Source organism: Eretmochelys imbricata, chromosome 12 (genome assembly GCF_965152235.1).
Source record: "Eretmochelys imbricata isolate rEreImb1 chromosome 12, rEreImb1.hap1, whole genome shotgun sequence".
Taxonomy (NCBI): domain Eukaryota; kingdom Metazoa; phylum Chordata; order Testudines; family Cheloniidae; genus Eretmochelys; species Eretmochelys imbricata.
Genome location: NC_135583.1, coordinates 3810066 through 3834625, shown reverse-complemented (window position 1 = coordinate 3834625; position 24560 = coordinate 3810066). Strand labels below are relative to the sequence as shown.

The 24560-nt window shown below is 55.0% G+C and overlaps 1 protein-coding gene across 6 annotated transcripts in view; it reads right to left on the bottom strand.

Annotated features, from left to right (window-relative positions):
• Positions 1 to 7144: 7144 nt before the first annotated feature.
• VAC14 (VAC14 component of PIKFYVE complex) overlaps positions 7145 to 24560 on the bottom strand; it is a 199891-nt gene continuing 182475 nt past the window's right edge. For 4 of the 6 annotated variants that reach the window (XM_077831574.1, XM_077831575.1, XM_077831579.1 and 1 more), the window contains 2 exons: positions 17885 to 18035; positions 7145 to 8153 (listed from right to left, as the gene is read on the bottom strand). In XM_077831574.1, coding sequence (XP_077687700.1) covers positions 7991 to 8153; positions 17885 to 18035 — 314 coding nt within the window. In that variant the 3' untranslated portion in view covers positions 7145 to 7990. The remainder of the gene's footprint in view (positions 8154 to 17884; positions 18036 to 24560) is intronic. The other 2 variants (XR_013347723.1, XM_077831576.1) reach the window with 2 other exon arrangements.

Here is a 24560-nt window from a genome sequence, read left to right as displayed (position 1 = left end):
ATGGCCACTGGAAAGTTTTACCCTAGCAACACCCGGGTCACCTAGGTCAGCGGTGGAGCCCCCTAGAGTGGCGCCTTCATGGAGCTCGATATATACCCCAGCCGACCTGGTGCCTCCTCAGTTCCTTCTTGCCGGCTACTCCGACAGAGGGGAAGGGGGGAGGGTTTGGAACGGATACGAGCAACCCATCTCGAACAGTTACAAAGGTGAGCGAGTAAACTTTTTTCTTCTTCGAGTGCTTGCCCATATCGATTCCAATTAGGTGACTCCCAAGCCTTACCTAGGCGGTGGGGTCGGAGTGAAGTACCGTGTACTGCAGTACCACTCTACCAAATGCCACGTGGTCTCTGGCGTGCCGGACGATGGTCCGATAGTGCGAGGCGAAAGCATGCACCGAGGACCAAGTCGCTGCTCTGCAGATCTCCTGGATCGGCACCTGGGCCAAAAAAACCGCAGACGAGGCCTGGGCCCTCGTGGAGTGAGCGGTGAGGGCTGGGGTCAGTACACCGGCCAGCTCATAGCAAGCGTGGATGCAGGACGTGATCCATGAAGAGATCTGTTGAGAGGAGACCGGAGTCCTTTCATCTTGTCTGCCACCGCAACGAAAAGCTGGGCCAACTTCCTGAACTGCTTTGTGCACTCGATGTAGAAGGGCAAGGGCTCTATGGATGTTGAGGGAGTGCAGCCACCGTTCCTGGGGACCAGTGTGCGGTTTTGGATAAAAAACTGGCAGGAAAATATCCTGGTTGGTATGGAAGGCCGACATCACCTTGGGAAGAAAAGCCTGGTGAGGTCCAAGTTGCACCTTGCCCTTATGGAAGATCATGTAAGCCAGTTCCGAGGTAAGGCCCCTCAGCTCGGAGACATGCTGCACTGACGTGATAGAGACAAGGAAAGCTGTCTTCCAAGAGTGATAAAAGAGGGAGCATGTGGCCAGCGGCTCGAACAGGGGCCCCATGAGTCTTGAAAGGACCAGGTTAAGGTCCCACATGGGGACTGGCTGCTGGACTTGATGGTAGAGGTGGTCTAAGCCCTTGAGAAACTGACTAACCATCGGACTGACAAAGACAGAGCGGCCAGACACGCCCGGGTGAAAGGCCGAGATGGCCATGAGGTGAACCCTCACGGAGGACGCCACCAGGCCCTGCTGCTTCAGGTCTAGGAGGTACTCCAAAATGAGAGGCACTGGTGCTTGGAGAGGGGATGTGCGTTGCTGGTCGCACCAACACAAAAACCACTTCCACTTCGCCAGATGCGTGGCTCGAGTGGAGGGCTGCCTGCTGCCCATCAGTACTTGTACGGATTCTGAACACAAAAGCTCTGAAGGGTTCAGCCACACAGCATCCATGCCGTGAGGTGGAGAGACTGCAGCGTGGGATGGCAGAGGTGACCGTGATCCTGAGTGAGCAGGTCGGGATAGCAGAGGCAATGGGACTGGAGCATCCACGGACAGATCCAACAGCACAGTGTACCAATGCTGTCTGGGCCACGCCGGAGCCACCAGAATCACCTGCACCGTGTCCCTGAGAACCTTGAGCAGGACCTTGTGCACAAGGGAAAACGGAGGGAAAGCGTAAAACAGGTGACCAGTCCATGGAAGCAGGAACCCGTCTGTGAGGGAGCCAGGGCAGTGACCCTGGAGGGAGAAGAAAGCTGGGCATTTCTGATTGCTGCAGGAGGCAAACAGGTCGACCTGGGGAAACCCCCACCTTCAGAAGTTGGGGTGGATGACATCCAGTCAGAGCGACCACTCGTGGGAGCGGAAGGACCTGCTCAAGCGGTCCGCCAACATGTTCTGGACCCCGGGGAGAAAGGACACCACCGGGTGAATGGAATGGGCTATACAGAATTATCAGTCGAACGGCCTCCTGACAGAAGGGAGATGGGCGGGGGTGGGCCCCCCCGCTTGGGCCCCCCCCGCTTGTTGATGTAGAACAAGGCTGTGGTGTTGTCCGTGAGGACCACCACACAACAACCCTGTAGCCGTTCCTGGAAGGCCTGACAGGCAAGGTGCACTGCCATGAGCTCCCGGATGTTGATATGAAGGGAAAGCATGGATGGAGGCCACAGGCCGTGTGTCTGAAGGTCTCCGAGGTGGGAGCCCCATCCCAGGGCTGACACATCCGTGACCAGGGACAAGGAGGGCTGTGGACTGTGAAAAGGGACTCCTTCGCATACCACCCGGGGATCTAGTACCAAGGACCCGCTCCGGAACAGTGACCACCAAGTTCAAGCTGTCTCGACCCGGGCGAAAGACTGAAGCGAGCCAGGCTTGCAACGAGCGGAGTCGGAGCGTGGCGTGCCTGGTCACATATGTGCAGGAAGCCACGTGGCCGAGAAGACTCAGGCCACTTTTTGCCGACGAGGTTGGGAAGCTCTGAAGGCTCTGGACGAGGTCCACAATAGCTTGAAAATGAGCATCCAATAGCAGGGCTCATGCCTGAACGGAGCCCAGAACCGCCCTGGTGAATTCTGTTCTCTGGGTCGGTTCTAGGGTTGATTTTGCTATGTTGAGGAAGAGGCCCAGCCGAAGAAATGTGTCCCTGACCAGGTGGAGGTGGGACTGCACCCGTTCTCTGGTGCGACCCCGGATTAGCCAGTCGAGGTTAGGGTACACTTGCATCCATCGATGGAGGAAGGCCGCCACGACCAACATACATTTGGTGAACACCTGGGGCGCTGTGGAAAGTCTGAAGGGAAGGGCAGTGAACTGGTAGTGTTTGCGGTTGACCACAAAGCGGAGGAAGCGTCTGTGCGCCAGATGAATCGCTATGTGGAAATACGTGTCCTTTATGACTGGTCTCTGGAAAGACGAGCTACCCTTTTCCGGCTTCTGGTGCTGCTTCTGCCCAGAATGGGAGAGGTGCTGGGACGATGTCACTGGTTACGGTGCCGGGGAATGTTGGTGCCAGGGGTCTTGGTCGGAGTCCAACTGAGGAGCAGCCCCCGCCGCTGGGGCGCTGTGCACCAAGGCACTTGGTGCTGGGTCTTGGCGCACTGCAGGAGGCTGAGGGCTAAGAGCTGTCTCCATGAGGAGCTGCTTTAAACGAAAGTCCTGCTCCTTTTTAGCCCGAGGACGAAATCCTTCACAGATCCTGCACTTCTCGGATTGATGAGCCTCCCCCAGACACTTCAAACAAAAGTCATGGGGGTTGCCCATTGGCATGGGCTTAGAGCAGGAACTGTAGGGCTTGAATCCCGGAGCTTTGGGCATGAGTCCAAGAAGAAGAATCGGAGAGGAGGGGAAAGCCCCCCAACCCAACTAACACTAAGTAAAAACCAAATTAAACTATTAACTATAATGCTAGGGAGCGTGGCGAGCAAGCGAAGCAGGACTCCACAGTTCCAACGACCATCATGGGTGGTAAGCAGGAACTGAGGCAGCGCTGGGTTGGCTGGGGTACATATCGAGTGCCATGAAGGCGCCACTCTGGAATACTCCACAGCCGACCCGGCGAGTGTTGCTAGGGTAAACATTTCCGACGGCCGTGCACACAGCGTGCGCACATCAAATTGGAATCAATATGAGCAAGCACTTGAAGAAGAATGCGCTTGCTTAGAGAGAGCTGCATGGTACCGTATACGCACAGGCAATTATGCTGTTTACAGCCTCTGAGTCTTTAGTCTGCAGAAGAGAAGAATGAGGGGGGATTTGATAGCTGCTTTCAACTACCTGAAAGGGGGTTCCAAAGAGGATGGCTCTAGACTGTTCTCAGTGGTAGCTGATGACAGAACAAGGAGTAATGGTCTCAAGTTGCAGTGGGGGAGGTTTAGGTTGGATATTAGGAAAAACTTTTTCACTAGGAGGGTGGTGAAGCACTGGAATGCGTTACCTAGGGAGGTGGTGGAATCTCCTTCCTTAGAGGTTTTTAAGGTCAGGCTTGACAAAGCCCTGGCTGGGATGATTTAACTGGGAATTGGTCCTGCTTCGAGCAGGGGGTTGGACTAGATGACCTTCTGGGGTCCCTTCCAACCCTGATATTCTATGATTCTATGAGTAGAAAGCAATGAGCAACCCTTAGCCTGCTCAGGCAGCGCGGCCTGCTGGGGATAACAGTGTAGACGGAGCTGTGCGACCTGCAAACACCCCGGTCAGAGGGGAAAGAACAGGTCTCTGCCCACAAGAGTTGAGGGCCGGGAGCCTAGAGCTGCCCTGAACTGTGACACAAGGGGCCAGCTGCTGCTCTAGCCAAAGGCTTGTGGGAAGTCACTTGAAATGCAGATCTTAAGAGGTCTAAAGCCCAGGACAGGTGGCCACAGCAATGGCCCCAAACACTCCATCTCAGAATACGCAGGACCCTGGCTCCATGCCCTGGGACAGGCTCTCGCTCCATAATCCCCAGCCTGCCTCCCTGCGCCGCTGAGACACGTGGAGGGGCTCCGGCAGCCCGAAGGGCCAGCCCATGGTGGATCCGGTGCCCAGTAGCGCTCGCCCACTCCTCCTGCTCAGACACACTCCCCGGGTTACAGACCTATTGGAAATGGGGCTGGGGGGATGGCAGACAGCCAACCTAGGTCCCTGTCCCCTCTCCCCCAGCCAGGCCTGTCACACAATCAGGCTCATCAAAACTGCAGATGGCAAACCACGCCTGACATCTGCCTGTCCCCACCACGAAGGGACACGGCTGTGCCACTGACCCTGGGAAGCTCTGCCCAGTGGCCAGCCCTTCATTACACTCATCAGCACAGCCTATGGTGGGGGCCTGGCCCTGTTGCATCCCTGTGACACGCAATGTGAAGGCCCTTGCCCGCTGCCTGCCCGGTTCCACCACTCTCGCCTCAGCCCTGCTTTTGGATAGGGCTTTATGCAGTGGTCGGCCCAAGTGGCCATGGTCAGAGCTGGAGTGGGACACACCTGGAGCTTGGGGGGGGGCTGTGCAAAGCTCTGGGTTGTTCCCATGTTGGGTTTGACCTCTTCCAGGGAGGGGCAGCTCGGTTCTGGGTCTGAGCTTGGCTGATGCCCATCTGGATTTTGCAGGCAGGTTGACAGCCTGTCCCATTCGGGGTTGGGGGCTCACTGAGCTTTCTCCAGGGTACAGGAACAGGTGGTTCTAAGGGCTGGTGTGCAAAATTGATCCCCACTCTCCAACTGGTGGACAGATCCTGACCCTCTACCCCTAGGAGAGCCATGTGTGTGAACGGAGCCCGCTCCGACACACAGGCTCTGGGCATCTGCAAAGCCCTTTGAAACTTACGGTCTTATCTAAAGGCCACAGGATCATTCCCACTCACTTCAACGGGCTCTGGAGTGGGTGGTTGGCCTGACTCTGCATGGTGCTGAGTTCGGCTCCCACTGGTTGCAGTGGGGGTTAAAGGAGCCCTTCCCGTCAGCAGATACTCGGCTCCTGGAGGTTAGACTCTTGACACTAGCCCACCAGGACAGGTTTTTGAAGATCTTTCCTCAGGACTGAGAGGAATGGATTTATTTTATTCAAGCCAATCCTCAGCAAAGGGCTATTAAGATGAGCCAGCCCCACTCTAAAGAAAGCAGCAGCCATAAAAGCAGAGGGAGATGGTATTCCTCAGCCTCCCACCTACCCCAGGACAACTCCAAGTCATCCAGAGGAGGGTCATTTCTAGAGGAGCTGCCCCCTTAACAGAGTCCCCCTAACCATACCTGGCCTTGTTCCATCTCCGTGCATCAGCTCTCAGCACTGCTCTGGGAAGGGCCATCTGTAGTTAACTCCTGCTGCAGAGCAAGCACCAAAGCCCTCCCGCTTGCTTTGAGCTACAAGGTCATACCGTGCTGGGAGGCACTGATACAGGCCCTACCAAAAATAGATCCTTGGAACCCGGAACACTGTCTGCATCCTGTTCGGTCTTCTGATTTGGGCTGCCCAGAATCCTCTCCAATTCTGGAGGGCGTAGCAAGGGGGGACCCAAGACATAACCCCCAGTGGCCTTGCTGCTTCTTGCTAGCTTGTGTCACACAAGGAGGAGGGTGGGAATTCGGGAGATTAGACCACAAGCTGGATCCTGGTGCTGCGGAGCCCTGGATATTGCTGGGAAGGGGTGAGGAAATGCCACTCATCCAGCAACTGGCAGGAAGTTAAGCCCAGCAGAGCAGCAGGCTGCCCAGGGGAAAGACGCATTTCTGCTGCACTTGTGACCAACCCAACCAAGAGGGGAGCGAGCGGGTGGGTGCAGGGTGGGGTGGGGAAGGAAGTGGGCAGCATGAGGATTTCATGTTTCTATGGGTAATGAGACCATCTGATTATACGTTCTCCTGCTTCACACCCAGGTCAAGCACTGGCAGAGAGGAGCTGGAAAGAGACTTCCCTGTAACGGAATAGCCGGCCCCCAGGGGCTCCTTCCCCTTCCTCAGACACTGGCCACTATTGGAGCAGACAGACCCCTGGGCTCTTGACTTGCCTGAGGAATAAACACACTCAGCCCTGCAACAGTTTGCTCACACTTCACAGCTTCCTCCGAGCAACTTCGCCAGGGCTTCTCAGTGGCCGTTTGCAGCAGCTCATCACTCAGGGTAGGTCGGTCCTGCAATCTCAGGATGTGACTGCAACTCCTTCGGCCTGCTCGACACTGAACATTTAGGCTGACACAGCTACAGAGTGTGAGAAGTCCAATCCCTGGGCCCCGTAACTTTGCCAACCTCACCCGCCCTGTAGAAGCAGCTTCCAGTGACCCAGCTACTGTTGCTTGGGGAGGCGGAGTTCCTAGAGCGATGGAAAACCCACTTCTGGCCCTGCAGCCTGCATCTACACGCCAGGTGCGATAGCAGCATAGCTCAGGTGCCGAACAGTGCCAACAGTGAAGACATGGCCTTACTCTGGCTAGCTCTGGCCCCAGAGCAGAGGAGCTGCGGCAGTGTGGGTCACGAACCCATGCCTGCCCTGCTCTGGGACCCGAGCACGTCTACTGGACCTGCAGTTACCTCCTAGGATTTCAGCATCGCTGATGTGGATCATCCCTCCCAGACCCTGCCATGCAGAAGGGGCACTTCTTTTGCCTGGGAAACAAATGGCAGACATGGGCCAAATCTCAAACCCATGTAGGAAGTTTGGGGGATGCGGAACCAGCCAGGGGAGAGGGCCCCAAAGGGCTCAGTGGGTGTGGAGGGCAGCCTCAGTCCAGGTGATGACCATCCTGGGGGCCTTCCCCCAAGGAGCAGCAGATACCAGGCAGGGACTTTGCCATAATTCTTTTATTTCAATGTGGGAAGTTTTTACATTGGTACAAATCTATTTTCAGGCTAGAACTCTGACTTGGACTGAACCCCTCCTCTATATACACATACGTGATGCTTTCAGGGGGCTATGAATTAAGGCTGCACTGCCATACGTACTAGAGGGAGGTGGGTCCAAGGGGGGTGACAAGAGGCGGCTGAGTGACGCGCACACACAGGAATGCATGTCCACAGGACCAAGAGCACTGGAGGATTAGATAGTGCTGTTGCCACAGGGAACTAAGGGCAGTGGACGGCCGAGATCCAAGAAGCCAGCTACCAGAGGCCGGCTTTCCTTTCAGGACTGCAGCACATGCCTGCCTGCCTGCCTGGTGGTGGTGGATGTGGGGGAGGAGAGAAACAGGGAGGTGAGGCCAGTCCAGTCACATGCCCACAGACACTAATGCTTGTTTGAGGCTGGAGGTAGCAGAAAATGCTTTTTACGTGTCTTCCCTCTGGCCTTACTGGCCCGGCTGTGCCATCAGCTGACTGTTGCCAGGGAGGGCTTAGTAAGGCAGTATGTGGGGTGGGGGGAGCGTGTAGCTTCATTTGTCCCTTTAGCCCCTCCTACAACTTCCCCACATGCTTGCTTGTGATGCTCTGGAAGTTTGTGCAGCTGGGGTGCTGGGCTCCGGCTTGGTCTCTGGAGATCCTCCCCAGTTGAGCGCTGTGGCCACCTCCACCGCCTCTCCCCTGGAACAAGCACCCCCGCTGGATCAGACACCCTGGAACCCATGGCAGCCACCAGGTCTCTCCGGCTCCCCTCCCCAGGTCACTGTCTCCATGCACGCCAGCAGTGGCTGGTGCTCAGAGGACGACCCTTCGGTCTGGGGGCTCTCCCCGGCCAACCCGCTGGTGTCTCACTTCCAGGTGCTTGTTCTGGACTCGCTCAAAGTGCTGCAGCAGCTCCAGGTAGTCGATGTTGGTGGTGGTCGCTTTCTTGAAGCCCAGAGTTGTCTTAGTGCTGTCCCTGGGGAGAGGAAGCAGAGAGAGAGAGATGAGAGGGCATGGTGTGTGCCAAGCACCCAGTCTGTTACCACCCCCACACAGACACCACATACTGAAGCTCCCTGCCCCAGGGGCCAGACGCTTGTGCTTTCCACTACAAAACATGCCCCCCTCAGCCTGGGTGGCAGGGAGACGCCTGGGCAACGACTGTGGAAGAGCCTACAGCTAGGAGCAGGCCAAGGGCTGCTAAGCAGCTGAGAAGGGGTCAGGGAGGAGGAAACTGGGTATCACGGCAGTGATGCTGCTGTCCATCCCCTACGTTTCTAGTGAACCGGCCAAATGCACGGGGCAAGTGAAGACCCTGGTGAACCGATCTATCACCACGGAGCAGAGCGCCCAGAGTGATGCTGGGCCAAGCTAACTGGCCCAAGCAGCAAGAGGCTTGGAGTAGAGGGGTGATGCGAATCTCTCCTGAAAGCTGGAGAGCACTGCCCCCACTACTGATAGCACCCCGTGCTATGAGCCACTCCCGCTCTCAGCAGAGCTAGGCTCCAGGGGGCTGGCTGGCATTCTGGACTCCAGAAACTGCACTGCTCACCATCCAGAGACTGGGAGGAGCTGGAGCGCCCTGCGGAGTAATGCTCAGTACCTGCACCTGCTGGCGTTGCCATCCTCGGGGGGTAGACGTGCCAGGTGCTTCCCGGGGACAGTGTGCTCCAGGCTTGCCCTCTGCTCTATGCCTGCCAGGAGGAGCCACCCCAATGACAAGCCTGGTGGGGAGTTCAGTGCCCTGGCACCTCACTGCCTGAGAGCTGGCTTCACTTGGCAACAGGAGCCTCCATGGGATACAAACTGTGGGGCCTGGCTGGGTCTGTATCAGAGGGATCCCAAACTGGAACCAGGGATGCCCCCCAGGCCAGGCAGGAGGGTTTGGCAGAGCCCAGCTGCAGCACAGGAGGCAGCTGCAGAGGCCTGGTCTGGCCCTAGCACTGGTTTCAGATTGAAGGTGGGGCTGACACCAGCAGTGTTAGACAGAACTGCTGCCCTGCGTGTCCGGTTACTCAGGAGCCATTCGCGGCATGTGACGTGCCCTTCCAGGGCAGGGGGCCTAGCAAGCTGTGGGCACCAGGCTGGTTTTCAATCCCAGGGTTATGCGGAGACAGTGCAAAGCCCCAGCTCCGCCACACACTGCGAGGCATTTCCCAGCGGAGCAGACAGTGCGGCAGGCAGCTGCTCAGCAGGTCAGCGCCCTGGGACAACAGCGCAGGCCAGTCCGCCTGAGTGGGAAGGTCACACCAGGTTAAGGTGCTGCAGCCAGACGCTGAGGAAGCACGCAGGCTTCATTGCTGCGCAGCGCCAGGGAAGTTCCTGCCCCAGTGGGACCAAGGACCAGAGCACCCAGCCGGGCTGTGGCCTCATGTCCTTTCAAAGCTAGCCCCACACCCCCACCAAGGCCACTGCCCTACAACCCTGCTGGCTGCCCCCCAAGCCCATTTGGCTCTTCACTCCTGTCCGACTGCACCTCCCCTTCCTCTCCAGCAGAGCCGGCCAAACCCTGACTTGGACGGTGCATGCACCAGCCCCCCTCTGCCACATGTGCCCATCCCCCTGGCCCCACAGAGCATGCTGCCCTCACCCGTGTGCCCCACCCTGCTGATCAGCACAATGAGCCAGGCTCTCGCCCCACCCCAGCTCCCATCATTTCCCAGAAGGGGAGGGAGGGAGGGGTAGGGACGGCCCAGTCCGATGTTATCCCCCACGCCAAGTGCCTGGCCCAGCTGCAGCTGACATCACAACAAAGGGGGCCAATAGTGTCAGGGTTCCTGGGGGAAGCTCAGCCCCAGCCCCTCCCTACTCCCAGCGGGGCTGGGGTAGGTCAGGGTACAAGAAGAGGAGACAAACGTACATGCAGGAACATGTGGCTTGGAGCCAGACACGCTGCCTGGGAAGGGGGATCCGGGCAGCCTGGGACTTGGGCCCTATGGCTCAGATGGACCCCAGCTGCAGCCCATGACGCAGAGCAGGAGAGGTGGGATTGTCCTGTGGGAAGAGCACGAGAGCAGCGAGTCTGTCTGGGACAGAGCCAGGAGGGTGGGACAGTCTGCCCAGGGCTGGGAGTGCTGATGGACCCGGGACCTGTCCCTGAGCAGGAGAAAACGAGTTGCTGGAGGGGGAAGTGGTCTGAGGCTCCAAGCAGCTCTGCCTGGTTGGAGCCATGGGCTGAACTCAGCGGCCACCACCCTCCCCTGCTGGGGGAGAGATCCTGGCCTAGTGCTCGGTGGGAGCACGTGAACTCTCCCCTGGGGTTCTCGCGGGCGCTGATCTAAGGGCGCACAGATCCAGGCTAGTGTGGGATGGCTCAAGGGGACTCCAGACAAAGAAGATCAAAGCACTTGATCTCCTGCCGCCAGCGCCCACAAAAGCCACGTGTGCTCTGCTAAAACCAGTGGCAGGCTGGGTGGTTCAGCGGCAGCACTGGAAACAGAGCCTGGAGCCTTGACCGTCAGCCAGCAGCTCTAACCACAGGCCAAGCTCCCTTGCTGTGAGGGCAGCCAATCAGTGACTGCAGCAGTACATGGCGACGCTCACCAGATGATCCCGGGTGGGAGACTCCAGTTCTCAGGTACGAATCCCAGGACATGCCAGGAGGAGACCAAGCCCTGTGCATTTCAACTGCCAATAAGCTGCGTGGATCACGAAGGAGCCAACTTAGCAGCATCTGCTTTGCAATTCTGAGGCCCTGGCTACACCCAAATTGCCTTGGGTTAGTGGAGCCAGTGCAAAAGGCGCTGGGCACATGCTGGTTCTGATTTAATGCGGTTTAATTTCAACCCAGTTCTAAGCAATTTATGCCAAACAGAAATAAGAGCCTCCCCCCACCCATGGGCCTGGACTGATCTGACCGAGGGCAGGTGTCCACTGACGATGCTGCAATGGTGCGGCTACCCCCGTCGCGCTCCAGGGAAGAAGCCACCACACCAGCAGGAGAACTCCTCCCGCCTCCCTTGCAAGTGGCGGTAGCTATGTCAGTGGGGAAGCTCTCCTGCCAATACAGCGCTGTCTACACTGGGGCGTAGACTGGGTACCTGGTGGCTTTTTCACACCCCGAGCGACACTTATACTGATGTACGTTTATAGTGTCGACCAGCCCTAAAGCTTGTTTAGATTCACACCTGAAGTTAAACCAGGACGACGCTGCAGGGAGACCAGCCCCGAGCGCTGGCTCCACGGCTGTATGTACTGCTGGACGAAGGAGGGCCAGGGATCGCCCGTTGGCAATATGGCACTGTGCGTCAAGGCTGGCAGAGTGAGCTCCCTCAGGTTTAAGCTGATTTACGGGGGTGGCGAGTGTGGTGCTTGGGAAAGGGAGGGACCCAAAAGCACAAACAGGCGCTGAGTGACCTGCCTCAGTGCAAGACACAAGAAGTGATTCTTCCCCTCTACTCTGCACTGATGAGGCCTCAGCTGGAGTATCGTGTCCAGTTCTGGGTGCCACCTTTCAGGAAAGATGGGGACAAACTGGAGAAAGTCCAGAGAAGAGCAACAAAAATGATTAAAGGCTAGAAACCAGCTACGAGGGAAGACTGAAAAAATTAAGTTTGTTTAGTCTGGAGAAGAGAAGACTGAGAGGGGACCTGGTAACAGTTTTCAAGTACATGAAAGATTGTTACAAGAAGGAGGGAAAAGAATTGTTCTTCTTAACCTCTGAGGACAGGACAAGAAGCAATGGGCTTAAATTGTAGCAAGGGCGGACATTAGGAAAGCTTCCTAACGGTCAGGGTGGTTAAGCACTGGAATAAATTGCCTAGGAAGGTTGTGGAATCTCCATCATTGGGGATTTTTAAGAGCAGGTTAGACAAACACCTGTCAGCGATGGTCTTCTAGGTAATACTCAGTCCTGCCAGGAGTGCAGGGGACGGGACTAGATGACCTCTAGAGGTCCTTTCCAGTCCTATGATTCTACCGATGCCCCTCAATCCAGACCTGCAGCCCCCTGAGTAATTCCAACCTGAGAGCACCCCTCCTACAGCTCCGCCAATACCCTAAACCCAGACCTGACCCCCGCTATGCCACTTAGTCCCCCCCGAGCTCTTCTGATGCCCCTCCGTCCAGACAGGCACCCCCTGCTATTCCACTCCTAGTCCCCCATTCTCCAAGCTCTGCCAAGGTCCCTCCACACTTGTGCTATGGTAAGGCCCTACTGTGCTGGGTGCGGTACAGACAGACAGACAGTCCTGCTCTGAAGAACTTGCAATCCAAGTGTAAGAGCACAGATGAAAGGAGGATAATGCACGCGCACACGGCTTTCCAGCCCGCGTCTCCTCCCACACAGCTCCGCCAAGGCTCCTCATGCTGTGCACCAGCCCTGCTCTTCCAGGAGGGGAAAAGCACAAGGCACTCCAACACAAGCGTTTAATCCTTTCCCACAGCAGGACGGGAACCCCGCCTCCCAGCTCCTGCTGGCTGAGTTCTGCTTCTGGCTGCACTGCTTAGGAAGCTGTACTTGGCCAGATAATAAAGAGCGTTTGTCTCCTTGAGATTAATTGGAATTAGGAGCAAACCTGAGACACGGCCGCAGACCGGGTGCATGTGCGTCTGAGGTAGGGCTTCCCCCCCCTCTGCCGTGCTAAGACACTGCCAGGAGGAGGGGTTTCCCCTGGCCTGGATACTTTGGGGAGGAAGGACAATCTGCAGAGCTTGACATTTGGGAAATCAACAACCCCCACCTACACACACAAGGTGATTCAGGGAGGAGGGGCAGACAGAGACAGGGCCCGTTTGTTTAGCTTTGAGGAGCTCAGAAGGGGAAGAAAAAACAACCCCACGCTGAAGGATTAACCCTTCAGTCACCCACTACATGCCGCAGAGAATATCTCCGAAATGTTTAGACAGACTGCGCTGAATGGCCCAGTTTCTCCTGCTGAATCAGATGCTGCTTGAGTTCCTGTTTCCAGCTGATGGCTGGGGCATCTCCACTCAGCTTTCGGGACCTGCTCCGTGGCTGGGAAGACAGAACCACTGGGCGAGGAGGTGGCAAGCAGCAAGGGGCCAGTTTGCTGGGAGGTCAGCACTGATTGGGGTCCCCCGGAAGGGGGCGGGAACAGACACTGCTATTCTGCTTAGCAAGCGGCTAATGCTCCCTTCAGAGCCAGGCATGCTGAGCCAAGTGACTGACCTAGGCTATGTTCTGCCTGCCAGTGCCATGCAGTTCTTGGGGAAGCTCCTGCCATGGCTTTCGTCTCACAGGGTCCCTAGGGCCCCGTCTGATTCTCCCTCCTGGCCTCCTTGTTCCAAGGAAGCCATGCTGGCCAGCTGAAGGTGAGCATGTCTGTCCAAGGTCCCGTCTACACTGGGCTGGGACAGTGGTGGGAAACATGTGGCCAAGCTGATCCGGCTCCTGGTGCTTGGGATGTCAGAGCAGGCAGGGCTCATGGGCCGAAGCCATGTGATTACCTGGGTGCCTATCACATCCACAGCATACTGTTTATTTTCTCTAAAGCCATAGATCCACTTGGTTTGGCTGGCTCTGCTCCCACTCCAGTGTGGATGCGACGTAACAGAGCAGGCTGCCAAGACCACACGCTGAGAAGTAACACTTCCTGATCCCCCAACCCCACACTGCTCCACTGAACTCAGGGGATGAAGTTCTGCTAAGCCCTTTGCTCCACTGAGATCACTAGCGAAGTGTGGGGCAACAGGCCCCTGCTACTCCCTTGGTAGGTACAGTATCCCCACAGGCCCAGTCCCACTGGCCAAGTATGGTGTCCACCTTGGGTTAGTGCCGTGGGGCAGGACCGTAAAACAAATGCTTTGAGGTTGGGGGAGTTCCTTGTCCCTGGCTTTCCACCTGCACTGCTCAGAGGCTGCGGGGAAGAGCGCGAGGCAAAGAGAGAAGTGTTCCTCCCTGGAGGACAGAGGAGCGCTGCTGGGTCACAGGCAAAGAGCCCAGCAGAGTACAGCCCCACAATGCCAGCTGACAGCCGGTCAGCTCCAGCACACTGCACTGGGCTGCCATTGGCATTTACTTGGGGGCAAGCGTCCGTGAAGCTGAAGCGCAAAGAGCACTAGCCTGAGACAAGTGTCATCTGGGCAGGCACCAAGTACTGCCGGCAGGTGCCAACGCGAACGCCGCACCCCTGCAGCGCCATCACGGCTGCTCCAGTCCTGTGAAGGGATGGCCCAGGGGACTGGAGAGCTCAGGGCACCTGCAACGAGCCTTTTGCCACGGGGTTTGGCCTCTGATCCTAGTGACCAAAGTGCATTACCAGCTCCTTGGAGGCTCATGTAAGAAGAATTGATGGCCTCAGTCTTGTTCATAGAGGATAGGTGGCCACTTCCATCACTGCTGGCCCCTCAGCAGACAGGCCGAGACGAGGAATGGGGCACAGAATCCCCCCCCAGCAGCAAGACCCTCCACGGGAGGAAGGACATGCTGGAGGCCGGGATACATTTGTTCGGGATGGCCAGTTGTGTTGCAGTTTGGAGATGTAAAGCCTACAGGGAGTGACAACACCCAGCTCCCTTTCACATGGACTATGGCACTTGTGAACCTGGCCCCCCAGAGCAGGATGGCCAGCATGCTAAGCCACCAGGCTGTGGCTGTTTTAAATGCTGCAAAAAGTCTGTTTCAGGCACGGTTCTGACTTGCTCTCTCTGGATTTGGGTGTTTCTTTGACGAAGACTGCCACATGGTAGTTGAAACCTCAGGAACCATGAGAGTCAGCATGGCCTAACAGGTAGGACACTGGATTGGCAGTCCTGGGTTCTAATTTGAGATGTGCCATTGGCCTGCTGGGTGAGCTAGTGAGAGGCACACCTCGGTGCCTGAGTTTCCCCCACCTGCACACACACTTTGTCTTGTCTATTCAGACTGTAAAGCTGTGGGGGCAGGAATGGTCTCTCACTTTGTGTCTAGTGCAATGGATGCATAACTGTAAAACTAGAAGAACGGACGCGCAGCTCTCCTGTGCCGACCCCCACTCTTGGATTAAGAGATTAACCCAAGGCTCAGTGATGGTCAGACTGGGGAACCCAGGGAAATTCACATCCAGGGATCAATGCAACAGTCTTCTCTGCAGAGAAATGTTTAAAAAGAGATCTGATCCGTACAAGGAGTGCAGACAAAAGAGATGGGCCACCTTGATGGGGATGGAAAACCCGCTAGGCATCTCTGCCCAGCCAGTGGGTTGACAACTTTCCCGCACGGCTTGCTTCTGCCCCAGCTGGCTTCCCCCAAGGAGGGGCAGCTTGGTCTGTTATGAAAGCGGGCTTCAATGTTTAATGGAATGTAGGTCACAGTTAATCAGATGCTCAGTCTGTCTGGCAGCTCTGATTGCTCCAAAAGCCCGGTAGTCAGGGGCGAAGGGAGGAAACCCCTCCCCCTGAACATACACACAAATATAACTGCTCACACTCGAAAAAACAGAGGCCAATGCTCCTGAGTGCACAGGCTGGGGAGCGTGATGCAGCCTGCCTAGGGACTAGTTAAAAAGCAAGGATCTGCTTTCTGCACATCTTGGAACTTTGTCCCCATGGCTTTGCAGAGGAGGGATAAGCCTTTCATGTCTCCAGAAGGGATGTGCTGCCACTGAGGAGCACCCCTCCCACCTCATTAGCCCGGACTTTGAAAGAGCTACTTCCCCACCAAGTGGGGCCGCCCAGCTGAACGGAGATGGGGTGGGCTGACTTGGGGCAGGGTGAAGATGTCCCTAGGAACCTTGCCCTCCACAGCCAAGAGATGCCTCATCACTGCCAAGAGAAGAGGAGAGCCACATACACTGGGAAATTTTATGCCTGGTACCGGTTTATGGTAGCGAAGAATTAACAGCACTGGCTGGAGACCCTGGCATGCCACACCTTCCCTCTCCTAGGACTGGCCACCCTCAGCCCTAGCTGCATTCTGCTCCAGAGATTTCATACCAAGATGGACAGATGTCCAGCAAGGATCAGAACCTGGCCATCCTGGGCCAGCCTGAAGAGCGAAGCAGTAAGGCAAGCCCTGATCTCTGGCTCCAAGCTGGAGGGCACCAGCCACTAGGTCACTGGGTCAGCCCCCCCCTTGCTGAGCCTTGTGCCCAGCTGGAGAGATACACACTCCGGTTGGAGAGCTCGCTGCCTGCAGCAGGATGCAGAGCTGGCTTGGTATACATTAGATGGGCATCCCAGGCTGGGCACTGCTAAGGTTCCTGGCCCAGTCTGCACAGCTGATGTCTAGGTCCCTGCCCCCAAGCAGCATCCCAGCCAGTCCGTAGAGTTAAAGCCAGAAGGGGCCATTATAATCATGTAGCCCGAGCTCCTACGTAACCAGAATCAGGTGCACTGAGGGGCTGTGGTGTTGCCCAGCAGCGTAGGGGACAAGAGCAGCAGATACATCCCTGGCAGGTGACTGCTTGCAAGACAGCAAAGAAGAGGCAGACCAGGCAAAGGTGATTAATGGCTCTCAAAGGCCAGAGTAGCCCAGGCCTAGCAGCCCATCAGACTCGCAGGGCTGCTAGCGAGGTGTGTGCACTGCAGTGGCCGGCTAGTTCAGCTGCAGGCGGGAAAAGGACTGAAGCAGCTCTCAGCGTAGGAGGCTGAGTGCGAGACGCGCTGGCTCCCCACAACGCCCGGTGCTGGTGCACACCAGGCAAGCCTGGGGCAGGCAGCCCCAGGGTAGGCTCCTAGGGGCTGTTCCTAACAAGCTGGGGCAGCTGATGGGAGATCCGCCAGTCTCCATTCAGTGTAAATCTTCTCCAGGGCTCTGCTTGTTTCCATGGAGACCCTGCAAGTGAAATTTTCCATCCCGGATGCCAAATGCCTGTGGATGAGGCACAGCCCTCCAAGGGTTACCAAATATAGACAAAAGCTGAGTGAGTGCTCCACAGCGCAGGGCAAGGAGCGCGCGCAGGAGGATGCCTCAGGCCTGACACCCAGCTCCGCGGGCAGGTGCCTCAGAGCAAGGCCCTGCTGCTGCTCGCACAGAGAAGGGGTCCGGCCTGGCCTGCCAAACGGCTCATAGGCCTTAATGCTCCAGAGCCCCGCACATATATGCTCTGCAGGCTGCTCTGCAGCCCTCGACTGCTGCAGAAGGCAGAGGTGCCCTGGCACCTCAGTGATGTTACCGGAGGGTGAGAGTCGCAGCCACTGCTCTGCTATGAACCCCTGCCCCTGCCCGTGTCTCTCTCCAACTACCACTGCAGAGGTGGCAGCTCGAGCCCATGAGGTCCCAGCATGCATTGCTCCATCTTGATGCAAGCAGCCAAGTCTCAGGCCCTTCAATCCCGACAGGTCATGGCTTTGTATTAAATATAAGGGCAGCCACGCTAAATACAATTAGCTGTGTCCCGTGCATAGGTCACCACTCCACAACGGAGCACAGACCCCCCCCCCCGCCCCCGATGTCACTATTCTTCCTCATCAGGATTGCCCTTCGACCTCCCCGCACCTTACACCAGGCTGCGAGGGCCCAAGCCCATGCTGCATCACTGAAGGAGTGGAGGCGGCTCAGCACCTGCAGGAATGGGCCTTCATAAGGGATGTTGCCAAGCCAGGCGCATATCGTATTGGGAGCTCTAGGGTTAGGACCAACATGGGCTGTGCCCGTTCCCTGAGGATACCGCATACATGGCTGGCAGGAACGCAAGAGGACAGCATGCGCTCCCAATGCCTCTAGTGCTACAGGAACCCTAGGTCAGGGCAGTCTCTGCAGGGGGCTGGAGTCCCAGCCTCCCTGTGCGGTATCAAGGAGTTACTCCCCCAGCTGGTGTCACTCACGTGGTCTGCAGGAGCTCGGGGTTGGGCACGCACTGCAGACGGTGGGAGAGGAGCTGGAAGGCACTGCTCTGAGGCAGAAGCATCAGCAGCCCGTAGAGAGCCTTGATCAGGTAGGGGTTATTCTTCACATCCAGCAGCTGCAAGCGCAGATCTGTGGCCAGAATAGACAGGCAATCAATGGAGGTGAAAACAATCCATCCATCTGGCAGCCAGATCCCCCCACCAAACCCTCTGCATGGGTTCAGAGAGAGATCCGGGTCATTCTTTACAAACCACCCCAAACTTCTCCCAGCTGGCCCAGAAAAGCACCTCCTGGGTGCCATGCACTCATCTGCTTTCAGAGGGCCTGGCAAGCACAACCCCACAAGGTCCCATTATTCTCTACCCCAAAGATTGCTTTCATGTATCATTGCTTCCAACACCCAGGGGTGATGGGCGGGAGTCCCCTTCCAACACCTCTAATGCCACGGCAAGTTCGGTCAGAGGCTTTGTGCGCTACCCACCCTCCCCCACTGCTAAGCATGTGCTTCCAGAAGCAGTACACCTGATCTGAGTCAGGGAGACATGCTCCTTTCTAGGTCACTGGGCTGGCACAATGGCACCCCTCTAATCCACTGCTTTTGTCCCTGACCTGCAGGCCTGCCACCTTCCCCAGCTCCTGCTGCAGTGTCTCTGCATGGATGTGATGGCATTTCTCAGGCACAGCCTGAATTTGGATTCCTGCACCAACTGCAGAACGAGTCCTGCCACAGCCCTGCCAATGAACCCAGGCCAAGGATGGGGGTCTGCAGCTCACAGACCCCTCTCCTTTTTGCTTTGGGAAGCAAAATCTACCAGAGTCAGTTGATTGGATGGTTTCCCTTTGCCATTTCCTTTCTAGGCCACCCCTTGCTGCACATCCCTTCACCACCTTGCGAACAGGTTGCTCACACAATATCCAGTTTAAGATGTAGTTCTACATTGCAAAGCAGCTCTTTTCTATTCCACAGATTTACTCCTTGCTGTATTCAGTCAGAATCATAGAATATCAGGGCTGGAAGGGACCTCAGGAGGTCATCTAGTCCAATCCCCTCCTCAAAGCAGCACCAACCCCAACTAAATCATCCCAGCCAGGCCTTTGTCAAGCCGGGCCTTAAAAACCTCTAAGGATGGAAATTCCACCACCTCCCTAGGTAACGCATTCCTGTGCTTCACCACCCTCCTAGTGAAAAATGTTTCCTAATATCCAACCTAGACCTCCCCCACTGCAACTTGAGACCATTGCTTCTTGTTCTGTCATCTGCCACCACTGAGAACAGCCTAGCTCCTTCCTCTTTGGAACCCCCCTTCAGGTAGCTGAAGGCTGCTATCAAATCCTCCCTCACTCTTCTCTTCTGCAGACTAAATAACCCCAGTTCCCTCAGCCTCTCCTCATAAGTCATGTGCTCCAGCCCCCCTAATCATTTTCATTGCTCTCTGCTGGACTCTCTAATTTGTTCACATCACTTCTGTAGTGAAGGGACCAAAACTGAATGCAATACTCCAGGTGTGGCCTCACCTGAAAGGAAGCATGCTGAGGAGAAAACTGGAGGCAGCGAAAGAGGCAGAAAAAACCCAAGAGGCTGCCCACAGGAGAGCTATGGAGGCAAGGGAAAAAGAACTGGAGGAAAAGGAAAAAGAGAGGAAGCATGCACTGGAGACGGAGAAGGCAGAATATACCAACAAACCCTAGAAATCCTTCTCCAGGTACCGCTTCACATCCCAGGAAGTTCCCCACCTACAAGGCAGGCGATGATACCGAGGCCTTCTTAGAAAACTTCGAAAGGGCCTGCCTTGGGTACAGCATCTCTACAGACCAATACATGGTAGAGCTGAGGCTGCAGCTCAGTGGACCCTTAGCTGAAGTGGCAGCTGAAATGCCTAAGGAATACATGAACCAGTATGAACTGTTTAAAACCCAGGCGAGAGTCAGAATGGGGCTAACACCTGAGCATTCCCGTCGGTGGTTCAGAGCCCTAAGGTGGAAACCAGACATGTCATTTTCACAATGCGGTAGGCATGTCGGGTAACATTGGGATTCCTGGATATCAGAAGCAAGAGTTAAATCTCCAGAAGAGTTGCCCTTCCTAATGCAAATGGAGCAGCTCTTAGAGGGTGTTCCTGAGGAAATAGAAAGATACATCCTAGATGGGAAGCCTACAACTGTAATCGAGGCGGGGGAGATTGGAGCCAAATGGGTGGAGGTGGCAGAAAAGAAAAAAACTAGTAGCAGCTGGAGCGAATATCAGAAGGGGCAAAACGGAACAAAATGGGTGGAGGGAGGAGAGAGGAACAATCCTGGTCGCAGTTGGAGCGGATACCAGAAGGGACAACCTCAGACCACACCCTACTACCGGGGGCAGCCCAAGGCCCCAACTACAGCCCCAAGGAACAGTCCAGACACCTTATTGTCCCGCCACACCGTTCTCCAGCAACCCACCTCACCCCAGTGACCCGTCAGCTGGACAATGTTTTAAATGTAATGAGCCAGGGCATGTAAAGGCCAACTGCCCCAAGAACCCCAACAGATTACAGTTCATTGCACTGGAATCACACCAGAGGTCCTCAGGCCCAAATGCCTCCCAGATACCCTCGGAGCGGAGGGAAACTGAGTGTGGGCAGGAAGAAGGTAACCGTGTGGCGGGACACCGGAGCACAACTGAGGGCTATCCATGCTTCCTTAGTGGACCCCAATTTAATCGACTCAGAGATCCAAGTGATGATTCAACCCTTCAAGTCAAACTCTTTTGACTTGCCTACAGCCAAGTTGCTGGTCTAGTACAAGGGCTGGTCAGGAACGTGGACTTTTGCAGTCTATGATGATTATCCCATCCCCATGCTGTTGGGGGAAGACTTGGCCAATCATGTGGGAATCGTCACCTGGAGCCAGGCTAAGCAAGCTGTCACACCTAGCTCTATTCTGGAAACTTCTACCAGGACCCGGTCAGAGGTAATGGAACCGGACCCCATGCCAACGTCAGCAACAGCAGTAGTGGATCCAGTCCCAGAGACCCAGACAGAGTCAGTCCCAGAACCAGAACCGGCGGAACAACCAGCACCAGACCCATTGCCAGCACTGAATCCAGTGCTTGCAACCCCAACACCAGAGGGCCCCACCGAACCTGCACCAGTAGATAACCCTACACAAGAGGCTCAGCAGGAGCCTGAACCCCACCATAGTCCACCAGCAGAGAGCAGTTCACAGTCAACAGAAACAGCCCTATCACCTGCATCGCTTCCAGAGGGACCAAGCATAGGTCCACAATCCAATGAGGAACTGATGTCTCCAGCATCAAGGGAATGGTTCCAGACCGAACAGGAAGCAGATGAAAGCCTCCAGAGAGCTTGGATAGCGGCACGGAGCAACCCACCACCTCTCAGCTCTTCTAATCGATCCAGGTTTGTTGTAGAAAGAGGACTTTTATACAAGGAAACCCTTTCTGATGGACACCAGGAAGACTGGGATCCTCAAAGACAGTTGGTAGTTCCAACTAAGTACCGGGTAAAGCTCTTGAGCTTAGCCCACAATCATCCTAGTGGCCACGCTGGGGTGAACAGGACCAAAGACCATTTGGGGAGGTCATTCCACTGGGAAGGAATGGGCAAGGATGTTTCTACCTATGTCCAACCTTGTGAGGTATGCCAAAGAGTGGGAAAACCCCAAGACCAGGTCAAAGCCCCTCTCCAGCCACTCCCCACCATTGAGGTTCCATTTTAGCGAGTAGCTGTGGATATTCTGGGTCCTTTTCCGAAAAAGACACCCAAAGAAAAGCAGTACATATGAACTTTCATGGATTTTGCCATCCGATGGCCGGAAGCAGGAGCTCTAAGCAACACCAGGGCTAAAAGTGTGTGCCAGGCACTAACAGACATTTTTGCCAGGGTAGGTTGGCCCTCCGACATCCTCACAGATGCAGGAACTAATTTCCTGGCAGGAACTATGGAAAGCCTTTGGGAAGCTCATGGGGTAAATCACTTGGTTGCCACCCCTCACCACCATCAAACAAATGGCATGGTGGAGAAATTTAATGGAACTTTGGGGGCCATGATACGTAAATTCGTAAATGAGCACTCCAATGATTGGGACCTAGTGTTGCAGCAGTTGCTCTTTGCCTACAGAGCTGTACCACATCCCAGTTTAGGGTTTTAACCATTTGACTTTGTATACGGCCGCGAGGTTAAGGGGCCATTACAGTTGGTGAAGCAGCAATGGGAGGGATTTACATCTTCTCCAGGAACTAACATTCTGGACTTTGTAACCAACCTACAAATCTCCCTCAGAACCTCTTTAGCCCTTGCTAAAGAAAACCTAGAGAATGCTCAAAAAAAGCAAAAAGCCTGATATGATAAACATACCAGAGAGTGTTCCTTCAAAGTAGGGGACCAGGTCATGGTCTTAAAGGCGCTCCAGGCACATAAAATGGAAGCGTTGTGGGAAGGGCCATTCACAGTCCAAGAGCACCTGGGAGCTGTTAATTCCCCACCTCCAACCAAAAGCCTAAGGTGTACCATATTAATTCTCTAAAGCCCTTTTATTCCAGAGAATTAAAGGTTTGTCAGTTTACAGCCCAGAGAGGAGATGACACTGAGTGGCCTGAAGAGGTGTCTACCACGAAGGGAAAAGTGCTGGTGGCGTGGAAGAGGTGAACCTCTCCATGACCCTTAGGCATATGCAGTGACAGCAGATCCAGGAGCTGTGCACTAGCTACACGCAGATGTTCTTAGCCACCCCAGGACTGACTGAACGGGCATACCACTCCATTGACACAGGTAATGCTCACCCAATTAAAGTCCAACCTTAGCAGGTGTCTCCTCAAGCTAAAACTGCTACAGAATGGGAGATCCAGGATATGCTACAGGTGGGTGTAATCCGCCCCTCCCGCAGTGCATGGGCAGCTCCAGGGGTTCTAGTTCCCAAACCAGATAGGGAGATACGTTTTGGCGTGGACTACCGTAAGCTAAATGCTGTAACTCGCCCAGACAACTATCCAATGCCCCGCACAGATGAACTATTAGAGAAACTGGGACGGGCCCAGTTCATCTCGACCTTGGACTTAACCAAGGGGTACTGGCAGGTACCGCTAGATGAATCCGCCAAGGAAAGGTCAGCCTTCACCACACGTCGGGCTGTATGAATTTAATGTACTCCCTTTCGGACTGCGAAATGCCCCGCCACCGTCCAAAGACTTGTAGATGATCTTCTAGCAGGATTAGGAGAATATGCAGTCGCCTACCTTGACGATGTGGCCATATTTTCGGATTCCTGGGCAGAACACCTGGAACATCTACAAAAAGTCTTCGAGCGCATAAGAGAGGCAGGTCTAACTGTTAAGGCTAAGAAGTGTCAAATGGGCCTAAACAGAGTGACTTACCTTGGACACCAGGTTGGTCAAGGAATTATCAACCCCCTAACAGGCCAAAGTGGATGCTATCCAAAAGTGGCCTGTCCCAAAGTCAAAGAAACAGGTCCAATCCTTCTTAGGCTTGGCTGGTTATTACAGGTGATTTGTATCGCAATACAGCCAAATCGCCGCCCCACTGAAAGACCTAACCAAAAAGAAACAGCCAAATGCCGTTCAGTGGACCGAAGAGTGTCAGAAGGCCTTTAACCAGCTTAAAGCGACAATCATGTCTGACCCTGTGCTAAGGGCCCCAGACTTTGACAAACCGTTCCTAGTAACCACAGATGCGTCCGAGCATGGTGTGGGAGCCGTTTTAATGCAGAAAGGACTGGATCAAGAATTCCATCCTGTCATGTTTCTCAGCAAGAAGCTGTCTGAGAGGGAAAGCAACTGGTCAGTCAGCGAAAAGGAAGGTTATGCCATTGTCTACGCTCTGGAAAAGCTACGCCCATACATTTGGGGACGGCGTTTCCACCTGCAAACCGACCATGCTGCGCTACAGTGGCTTCATACCGCCATGGGAAATAACAAAAGACTTATTCGGTGGAGTTTAGCTCTCCAAGATTTTGATTTCGACATCCAACACATCTCAGGAGCGTCTAACAAAGTGGCTGATGCACTCTCCCGAGAAAGTTTTCCAGAATCAACTGGTTAAAATCGTCCTTGAGATGTGGAAAATATTGTTAGTCTTTATACAGTTAGTAGTATATTTAGAGGTGCATGTGTCTTATTAATTCTGTTTTCTCCTAGAGCTCCAAGAAGAAATCACAGCCAGTGTTTCACCCTATCTGTGATTTGGGGGGCGTGTCAAATATAAAGGGAAGGGTAACCCCCTTTCTGTATACAGGACTATAAAATTCCTCCTGGCCAGAGGCAAAACCCTTTCACCTGTAAAGGGTGAAGAAGTTAGGATAACCTCACTGGCACCTGACCAAAATGACCAATGAGGAGACAAGATACTTTCAAAGCTGGAGGTGGGGGAACAAAGGGTCTGTCTCTCTGTGAGATGGTTTTGCTGGGAACAGATCAGGAACGCTCTTCAGAACTCCTGTAAAAAGTTAGTAAGCAATCTAGCTAGAAACATGTTAGATTTTCTTTTGTTTAAATGGCTGGTAAAATAGCTGTGCTGAATGGAATGTATATTCCTGTTTTTGTGTCTTTTTGTACCTTAAGGTTTTGCCGAGAGGGATTCTCTATGTTTTGAATCTGATTACCCTGTAAGGCAGTTATCCTGATTTTACAGAGGTGATTCTTTT